General features: G+C 36.4%; 1 protein-coding gene across 2 annotated transcripts; it reads left to right on the top strand.

Annotated features, from left to right (window-relative positions):
• The first annotated feature begins 4,299 nt into the window (after window positions 1-4,299).
• cd7al (cd7 antigen-like) lies at window positions 4,300-9,262 on the top strand. 2 transcript variants are annotated; one of them, XM_052140858.1, is made up of 4 exons: window positions 4,300-4,359; window positions 5,040-5,393; window positions 7,650-7,756; window positions 9,054-9,262. In XM_052140858.1, exons 2-4 carry the CDS (start codon window positions 5,108-5,110, stop codon window positions 9,246-9,248), a joined length of 588 nt encoding a protein of 195 aa, XP_051996818.1. In that variant the 5' UTR covers window positions 4,300-4,359; window positions 5,040-5,107; the 3' UTR covers window positions 9,249-9,262. The 2 variants fall into 2 exon arrangements, with proteins under 2 accessions (XP_051996818.1, XP_051996817.1); XM_052140857.1 differs by lacking the exon at window positions 4,300-4,359 and adding an exon at window positions 4,364-4,503.
• The last annotated feature ends 804 nt before the right edge of the window (window positions 9,263-10,066 follow it).

The raw sequence follows: 10,066 nt of genomic DNA, 5'->3' as shown, positions 1-10,066 counted from the left end.
ATGATTTATCTTTGTCATATTCTTTTACATCACAAAAACATGGCATTTTAACAGGGGTGTGTAGACTTTTTATATCCACTGTATATGTGTGTATATATGGGATGGGGGGGGGGGGTCAAAATCAAAAGTAACAGTCAGTATCTGGCATGGCCACCAGCTTTATTAAGTACTGCAGTGCATCGCCTCCTTATGTAGGCTACTGCACTAGATTTGCCAGTTCTTGCTGTGAGATGTTACCCCACTTCTCCAGCAAAGCACTGGTAAGTTCCCGGACATTTCTGGGGGAATGGCCCTAGCCCTCACCCTCTGATCCAACAGTTCCCAGATGTGCTCAATGGTATTGAGATCCAGGCTCTTCGCTGGCCATGGCAGAACACTGACATTCCTGTCTTGCAGGAAATCATGCACAGAACGAGCAGTATGGCTGGTGGCATTGTCATACTGGAGGGTCATGACTGTTTGAGCCTCCAAGAAGGGTACCACATGAGGGAGGAAGATGTCTTCCCTGTATTGCACAGCGTTGAGATTGCCTGCAAATACAACAAGCTCAGTCTGATGATGCTGTGATGATGATGATGGGGCAGCTGTGGCTCAGGTGGTAGAGCAGCTTGTCTAATCTAATCGCAGGGTTGGTGGTTTGATTCCCGGCCCACACGACTCCACATGTCAAAGCGTCCTTGGACAAGACACTGAATCCCAAGTTGCTGCCAATGGCAGGCTAGCGCCTTGCATGGCAGCTCTGCCGTCATTAGTGGGTGAATGGGACGTGGTGTAAAGCCCTTTGAATACCGCTAAGGTTATGAAGGCTCTATATTAGTGCAGACCATTTTACCGCCCCAGATCATGACAGACCCTCCATCTCCAAATCAATCCCGCTCCAGAGTAAAGGCCTCGGTGTAACGCTCATTCCTTTGACGATAAACGCGAGTCCAACCGTCACCCCTGTTGAGACAAAACCGCGACTCATCAGTGAAGAGCTCTTTTTGCCAGTCCTGTCTGGTCTAGCAAAGATGGGTTTGTGCCCACAGGAGACATTGTTGTCTCTGATATCTGGTAAGGACCTGCCTTACAACAGGACTACAAGCCCTCAGTCCAGCCTCTCTCAGCCTATACCGGAGAGTCTAAGCACTGATGGAGGGATTGTGCGTTCCTGGTGTAACTCAGGCAGTTGTTGTTGCTATCCTGTACCTGTTCCGCAGGTGTGATATTCGGATATACCGATCCAATGCAGGTGTTGTTAAACATGGTCTGCCACTTCGAGGATGATCAGCTGTCCTTCCTGTCCCCCTGTAGCACTGTCTTATGGATCTCACTGTACAGACATTGCAATTTATTGCCCTGGCCACATCTGCAGTCATCATGCCTCCATGCAGCATGACTAACGCACATTCACGCAGATGAGCAGGGACCCCGGGCATCTTTCATTTGGTGTTTTTCAGTCAGTAGAAAGGTCTCTTTAGTGTCCTAAGTTTTTTATTGACAATTAACTGACCTTAATTGCCTACCGTCAGTAAGCTGTTAGTCTTAACGACTGTTCCGCATGTGCATGTTCATTAATTGTTTATGGTTCATTGAACAAGCATGGAAATCATTGTTTAAACCCTTTACAATAAAGATCTGTAAAGTTATTTGGATTTTTACAAAATTAACTTAACCTGAAAAAGAGATGTTTCTTCAGGATTTTAAACCTTTAAATGTCTGTTTCAGTTTGTGTATGTAATGCCACTTTTGTTTTATATGGAGAAAAAAAAAACCATGAAATTATTTTCCATTCTAAGGGGAAATGCTAAGGGGAATTTGTTTTCTTTTTTTTTTTTTTGGATTATCACAGTTTGGGATATGTCAATGATTAGCAGCAGCATTGTTTTTGATGCATTATTTTTTTTTTTGTGCAGTGTCAGATAAAATAGTACCTGAGAGTACAAAAATATCCGTGTAAAAAAACTGCCGTATAAATATTATATATTAATATTATTTTCCACTTTCACAGATTTTTTTTAATCAATATCAGTCCTGATCATCACTACCAGATATTCATACATTTTCAGGATTTTAACCATTTAAAAGCCAGTTTGTTTAAATGTTTTTTACACACACACACACACCCACACCCACACACACACTTCTCAATACACATACGCATTTACCTTTGGTAAAATTTATGCTGTTGGCATTAACACAGCCAAAATGATCGAAAAGACAAACATTTCCTGAAGGTCGCACAAGGGTTAAAGTTGTCACAATGGTTTTCTTTACCTTTAAGAGGTTTTTTCCAAATCAAGAGGTATAGTTGAAACATTTCCTCTTGATTTGTATACAGAGGCAAGGCAATTATGTGAACCCTTTGGAATTAGCTGGTTTTCTGCATTAATTGGTAATAAAATATAATCTCATCTTCTTCAAAGTCACAAGTATAGACAAACATGGCGGTGCTTAAGCTAACAACACAAACAATGATACCCTTTCATGTCTTGATTGAACATATTCCATTAAACATTCACAGCGCTATAGTAAAAGTAAGTGAACCCTTGGATTTACTAACTGGTCGATCCTCCTTTAACAGCAATAACCTCAACCAAGCATTTCTGGTAGCTGCGGAATAGACTTGCACAACGTTCGGAAGGCCTTTTGGACCATTCTTTCTTACAGAACTGGTTCAGCTCAGCCATATTCTTAGGATTTTTTGTGTGAACAACTCTCTTGAGGTTGTTCTACATCAGCTCTATTGCGTTAAGGTCTGGGCTCTGACTGAGCCACTTCAAAAGGATGGTTTTCTATTTCTATTTTATTTTTCTATTTCTCTGACATTCTGTATTGTATTTACTTTGATGTTTAGGGTCATTGTCTTGCTGCATCACCCAAACTCTTCTACTGAGCTTCAGCTTTTGCCTAGCCACCCAGACATTATCTTGTAGGACATCTTGATCAACTTTAATTCATTTTTTCCTCGATGGTGGTAAGCGGTCCAGGCAACGAAGCAGCTCCAAATTATGATGCTCCATGCATAGTGCTGCATGTTCTTCCCAAACAATTCAACCTTGGTTTCATCAGTCCACAAAACATTTTCCCAGGAGCGTTGTGGAGTGTCAAGGTGGTTTTTGGCAAACTTCAGGCGTGAAGCAATGTTTTTGTTGGAAAGCAGCGGCATCCTTCGTGGTGTCCATAATGTTAACCAGTTCTAATGATTTGAGTTATTTTGGCTGGACGACCACTTCTATGGAGAGTAGCCACAGTATTAAATTGTCTCCATTTATATAGCTATCCATGAGTTTCATTTATTTTAGAAGCAGTTCATTTAGGAAACTTTTTAATGTTCCTGTGTTTTGTAATGCATGTGATTCATCTACAAAAACGTTAATCCACACTTCGAGGGAGAGTAGCCGCAGTATAATAATATTTTTGTATTATTATTATTTAAAATATCTCTTACCCACACCTCAAATCTTGATTCGTTAAATGAATTCCAGGTTTGCCAACTAATTTGCTTTTGTTCACATCATTAGCCTACGGGGTTCACCTAGACTGTGAATGAGTTTTGTATTCAATATGTACAACAACAATACAATCATCTGTGTGTTATAAGTATATATATATATATAGAGAGAGAGAGAGAGAGAGAGAGAGATACACTTTATACAGATAGAGATGTATGATAGCACAACCCAGCTGAAAGAAAACCCCTTAAATCAAGAAACAATTTATTATAATTGTATATGTATTATTATTTAAGTGTTCAACTGTTTTTTTATTTTTTATTTTTTGCAAATGGCTGATGATGGTCTGTTACATTAAACAAAATTAAGTATCCAATATTCCAGGAAAATAAGGGTACTTGCAGAATAATATATTTATCTGTTGGTACTTGTTTTGAATCGCCAAAACAAAAAGACATTGCTGAGATCATTTGAGTAGCTTTATTTTAAACACTATCAAATGAGTTCAGTAAAGTATTTTTATATCAGTATATTCACACACTCATGATTTAAACATTGATAACATCAACTGAGTTTGGGTCAGACAATGAAGATGTTTGCTGTTGCTAGTTAAAAGACCTGAGAACATAATATACCATTTCTTTTTTGGAGAGAAACCTACAGTTAGCAAAAATGGCATTAAGCTGCTTTTTGTTATCCTTTATCCTATTTTTCTGGCACATTTGCAGCAGCCCTCCTTTAAAACAGGCCATGATGTGATATTGCGGTTTTGTGCAGTGACTCTTTTTGTGTGACAAGTGACAGTTTTGAAATGGTTGTAAACTTGTGACAACCCAGTTTTACTTCCTTTTGATGAATACAGGGCCCCAACTGCACATCCCTACAAGGTGGAGTCAAAACATTGTGCTATTCATTTTCATACGAGGTGATTTCTTGGTTACACTCAGAGTTGAATGTTTCTTTCTTACTGTGCACACTCTTTCTCTTTTTCTTTAATCATCTTCAAAGATGTTTGTCTATAAGTATGCTCAAGTTAATCTGCTGTTTTTTATCATCATCTCTATAACAGGTAAGTACATTTTTCAAATAGAGTACATACCAGTTTTAACCCTATTATTATTTGTATTTTTTAAGATTTGCTGACCAATTTTTAATTGTTGTTATATGTTATATAATATTGGCCAATAAGTGCCCAACATAGATGGGAACTCCTTCAATACTGTTTAAAAAGAATCTCAGGGTGATTCCTCAAGAAGTTGGTTGAGAAAATGTCAAGAGTACATATCTGCAAACTCTAGACAAAGGATGACTGCTTTGAAGATGCTAAAATATAACACAGTTATATTATTTTGGATTTTGTTTAATCACAGCATAATTCCCATAGTGTCATTTATGGTATTGCATAGTTTTGATGACTTTACTATTATTCTAAAATGTGAAAAAAAAACAAAAAACAAATACAATATATTGTAGTCAGACATATCCTTCCATTTTATTTAGCCAATCCATGACTTTTATTTTAGAAGCTTTTTAATGTGCCTGTGTTTTGTAATGCATGTGATTCATCTACAAAAATGTGACTAACTTTGGACCATTTCACCTCAGCACATGAGGGTTTTGTTTATATCCACAGAATAAGAAATTCATCCGTTGACATTTCCTGTGAATCAGCAATGAAAGAGTACAAACCGTTTGCCTTTTCACTGAAACGCAGACTGCTGCAGTCCAGATCAGTGCTGTATCTTTCCAAAGGCTTATCAGCATTCATCAGTGGGCCTGTGGACAAAGATCGCATTACTGTCCATGATGAGTTAGACAACCATACAGTCCATCTTAGAATCTCAAACCTTCAAAGACTGGATACAGACGTGTACTACTGTGAATTTCACTATAGTGATCTTCCATTTGATAAGAATATTCCTGGCAAAATGGAGTTCTTTATCTATGTTGAAGACTTGAGTAGGTGACCCTTACAAGTGCTACATTCAATTTACTGATGTGATTTTGAAGAGCAGTTTACATTCAGTCTGCCATCAACTCAACAAACCTTTATAAATTAATACAAGACTAGTCTATTTAATTATTATCAGGCTGATAGCTTGTTTATTTCAGTAAATGATTTTTATCCAGCACAGATGGATAATGCCTCCACCAAGCCCTGAAAAAATCATTATAAGTGCGTCATTCTGTCAACTCAACCTGATTTGTTTTTTTTACTGATATTAGATAAACATAAATGGTGAAAGCCAAAATATGAAATGCCATGGATCAGTAATTACTGATTTATGCATTATTTTGTAAAGTCAGCTGATTTTAGTAATACCTACCATTGCATAATTATGCACACAAATCTCTATCTAAAAATAAAAATAATTATACTGCTACCTTTCTAAGGTTATTTTTTTAACTGTGCTTTTGCTCCAAAATCATAGCCTAAAATTGTTGTTTTGACACTACAAATTAATCATTCATGTTTATCTTTCATTTGATAATTTATGGTAACAATTTACAAGAAGGTTCCATTAGTTAACATGTATTAATCTTAGTATTCATTTTAACGTATACTAATACATTTTTTAAAATTGAAAATTGTTTTTGTTAACATTAGTTAATGCACTATGAACTAGCAATGAACAATTGTGTGTTATTAACACATTTAACAAAGATTAATTCATGCTGTAAGAATATAGTTCATTGTTTGTTCATGATACCTTATGCATTAACTAATGTAATGGAAGGAACCTTATTGTAAAGTGGTACCAAATGTATTAACAAAATCCAAAATTGAATCCAGGGAGTTTTCTAAAGATTGGTTGATTTGACATGGAAGAATTAACCCGTGTAAGTGCTGCTGTTTTAGAACGTTTAGTTTGTGGGAGCGCATGCTTCAGAATGTTTCAATCAGCATACTTTAGTCCTGTTAAACCGGATGGAAACATTTTGTAACCTTTAAATTAATTAAAAATATACAAGCCTTATGCACTGGATTCCCACTGCAATTTCCTTTGGGTAAAACCTCATTGAGGTACAAGAAAAGTGTTCTGTGAGTGAAAGCAGGTGGAGAAGCTGTGAAAGTGAGATATTTCTCATGAAAGTTGTGATACAAACAGATCACAGGAGTATTTATCCATCCTACACAGGTCAATGACAGATTGCTAAGAAGGTTGTTTTTGTTCAACATTTTTTGTGCATAGTTCTCTCAACCTCTGTATTTGCTCTCTTTTACACCTTAACAGCTGACTTTTGTGTGTTTTGTTGCATTTCTGTAATGATCTACTCTGCACTACCAGGCAAAGGTGGTGTTATTGTCAGGCCATATCTGTGTAAGGCTGGAGAAATGTCCTTGTCTGCATTGCACTTAAAGTTTCTCACACTGGCAAGACTTTCTAAGTACATCTGGCATTCACACATTCTGACTGCAAAGTATAATGATAGCCAGTTACTTGATTTAGAAAATCAGCCATGCATATTTTTTTTTTTTAAATGTATTGCAGTCTGGGTTAAGTTGTCGCATGAGCGAGTTGTCACAAGCAAGAGTAATATCTCATCAGCTTTGTGCAATCAAAGTCCAGTTGCACAAATGTGTCTTCTCTAGCAATGCAGTACATTGCTTCAAGCACCTAGTTCAAAACCCTCTTAAAGTATTTGTGTAGAATAATTATATTATTAAAAAAAATTCCAATATCACATTTTTGTTATAAGTGTAATAAGTAAATAACATAAAACCACACTGGCATACATTTAGACAAGCATCAATGATAATTACTGTAAGTGTTTTTAAATATTGGTTTGCTATTAAATGGCAGGTTCCATTGTGACAACTTACCCCATAGAATTTCTCCTGGGCAAAAGCACATTGTTCAGTAGCTTTTTCAGTACCCAAGACCTTAAGGGACACTATATGGCCAAACGTGTGTGGATGCCCCGTCTTATTATCAGGTCTAGTCATTCCAGTGAAAACAATTGTTAATGTGACACCATGCAATGGCATTCTAGAGAATTCTTTGCTTACAACTTTGTTGAAACAGATTGGTGACACTTGTAGTCAAGTGTGTATGTGCACATAACTTGACCCTGAGAAATATTCACTGGAGTAGTGAAACAAACAAAAACTAAACATTTAAAGAAAATAACCACACATTTTGTTGAAATAGTGTTTTAGAGAGTGGTAAAACATGTCTTCTTATCTGAGCAAATATTTGTTGACTGTTGCAGCTCATCAGACCTGCAGTTGTTTAGGTTACCTGCTACTGCTGTATGTGATCTCAGGAGCTGCATGTGTGCTGGGTCTTCTGGTGGTCACCCTCATCACAGCTTATTATGTAAGTATCTCTCTCTGTTTCACTTTTGCTTTAAATTATAAAGTGCTTTGCATTTCTGTTCAAATCAGGTACAGCTGGTGGCAATCATTTTGTTGAATAATAAACTGCTGTTGTAACCGTTGTTCACACACCAGAGCCACTAGTGTAAGATTGCTCTCAGAAAGAGAGTTAATGCAGTAAAAAAAAAAAACAACTATGTTTTTAATTTCAAAATGTTAATAATAATTTATAATATTGGTTCCACAAAATATATCTTCAGTACAATTACTCTGTTCTAAACTGTTGATCATACATTTGGAATGTTTTATATTTAAGCAATATCGCACAAGCAAGAGTGCTGTCGCTCCATTATTTGCAAGGAGAAATTAGATGATACAAATAGTGAAGCGTCCCAGTGCTGTTAAACTGTACTTCAGCACTCTTGGAATGTTGCTCGTCCAATCAGATGAGGACAGAACTAACTGTTGTATAAAAGTGGATTAAAATACTTGTCTCATTCATTTGACCTCTATGTGAATTTGGTTTTCAACTGGTTTTGCATTGGACATCAAGTGGTGACCCAGCAAAGTACCAGAATTGTTAATCATACAAAATGTATGAAAACGTTCTTAAAATCAAACATGAAATGTATTAATATTACCATATACTGGGCCAAAGAGGTTGAAAAATTATTAACATGACAGAGCCTGAATATGAAAATTGACAATTTTGTTAAATGTACTGTAAAAAATTTAAAGATACTCGGGAGCACCAGTTGGTATTTCTTTAGCTGCAACACTGATGAGTCCTCTGGAGGTCCTCCAGACACCTTTATTAGTTTTCTAAGAATCTTACTCTTAGTTCCTGCAAGAACTATAAAGGAATTTAAGGGTTGTCTTAGAGGCACTAGAAATATATCTTGAATTTCCCTAGTGACATAATGAATTTCAAAATTGTGATATTGTGTGATACCAGACTCACACACAGAACAAATACTGGGGTAAATATTGTATTAGCATAAGCCATGTTACAAAGTGACAGATGCATTTGTGCAAAAATACCATGGAGTTTGAATGAGAACAGTGTATTTTATGCCAACAACACTCCCTTTTAAAAGTTGATAATCCTATTTATTTAGCTAAACTTAACTATGCAGAATTATATAGTAAATTGCAATGTATTTTTTGCATTTAGCATAGTTTCCCCTACTGTCCAGGACCTAATCTGAACAGGCAATTGTGAACTACTGTTTTGCGTGGTTTTTGAGGTTGTCTTTTTGGTTAACCCCTCCCTTCTACTAACTTCCTTTCACATACAGTGCAAGTTTTCTAACCGTAAAAATCCACAACATCTAGTTCCTGTTTATGAGGAGATGACTGGGGTGCGGCCAGCCAAAGGAACAGCCACCAGCCGTCATGTGGAAAACACAACACTGGATGAGGAAATTGACTCCACCTTACTCAGTAAGGAAAACATCTATGCTAAGTCTAATTCAAGAAAATGTAGCAAATGAGGTGCTCACACAGAGCTCACTCTTCTGGGGTTCACTCATGATGTCATGCCACGGGGCATTGCTGAATCATCACTGGAAGTTTTAAGTTGAATGTTATGAAAAGAATTGTCTTTTCATCTCATGTTTTATACCTCCAACTTGTTTACTCTTAAGACATTTTTATTACAACAAAAAAAAGAATGTCAGCTTGTCAACCTTTTTTGTCTGTAGCACAACACAGTTAAAGGAGTAGTTCACCCAAAGAGGAAAGATTTCTCATTATTTACTCACTATCATACAGAAAATCTCAGCTCTGTATATTCATTCAATGCAAATTAATGGTGACCAAAACTTGGTGAATGGTGATCAGACCTTTGTAGCTAAAAAAAACAAATCACATAAAGGAAACATAAAAGTAATCCATATGACTCCAGTGGATAAATCCATATCTTCAGAAGTGGTTTAATAGATGTGGGTGAGATACAGATCAAAATGTAAGCCTTTTTTTTTTTTACTCAAAATTCTCGTGTGGTGCCGGTTAAGATTTAGGGTAAAAACATTTTGATCTGTTTCTCACCCACACCTATTTTATCCACTGGAGTCATATTTCACTTGTATTGTATGGACCTATAGGCCTGAGATATTCTTCTAAATATTTTTGTGTTCTGCAGAAGAAAGAAATTGAAATTGGTATGAGGGTGAGTAAATGAAGAGAGAGGTTTCATTCCATTGTCTGTCTGCAACTTCTAAGTGGAAAACATTTTATATCACAAAATACACTGTTGCAAGACCTGTTTATTGAAAAGTTTGAATAAATAAATAAATACAACTGACAATGG

The sequence above is a fragment of the Xyrauchen texanus genome, chromosome 13 (genome assembly GCF_025860055.1).
Source record: "Xyrauchen texanus isolate HMW12.3.18 chromosome 13, RBS_HiC_50CHRs, whole genome shotgun sequence".
NCBI lineage: Eukaryota > Metazoa > Chordata > Actinopteri > Cypriniformes > Catostomidae > Xyrauchen > Xyrauchen texanus.
The sequence above is the reverse complement of the archived record's forward strand: the minus strand, read 5'-3'. Positions and strand labels throughout refer to the sequence as shown.

Coding starts and splice junctions, on each gene's coding strand:
- cd7al (XM_052140857.1), top strand. CDS start 4,443: ATGTTTGTCTATAAGTATGCTCAAGTTAATCTGCTGTTTTTTATCATC. Junction 5,394..7,649: donor TATCTATGTTGAAGACTTGA/GTAGGTGACCCT, acceptor TGACTGTTGCAG/CTCATCAGACCTGCAGTTGT. Junction 7,757..9,053: donor CCCTCATCACAGCTTATTAT/GTAAGTATCTCT, acceptor TTTCACATACAG/TGCAAGTTTTCTAACCGTAA.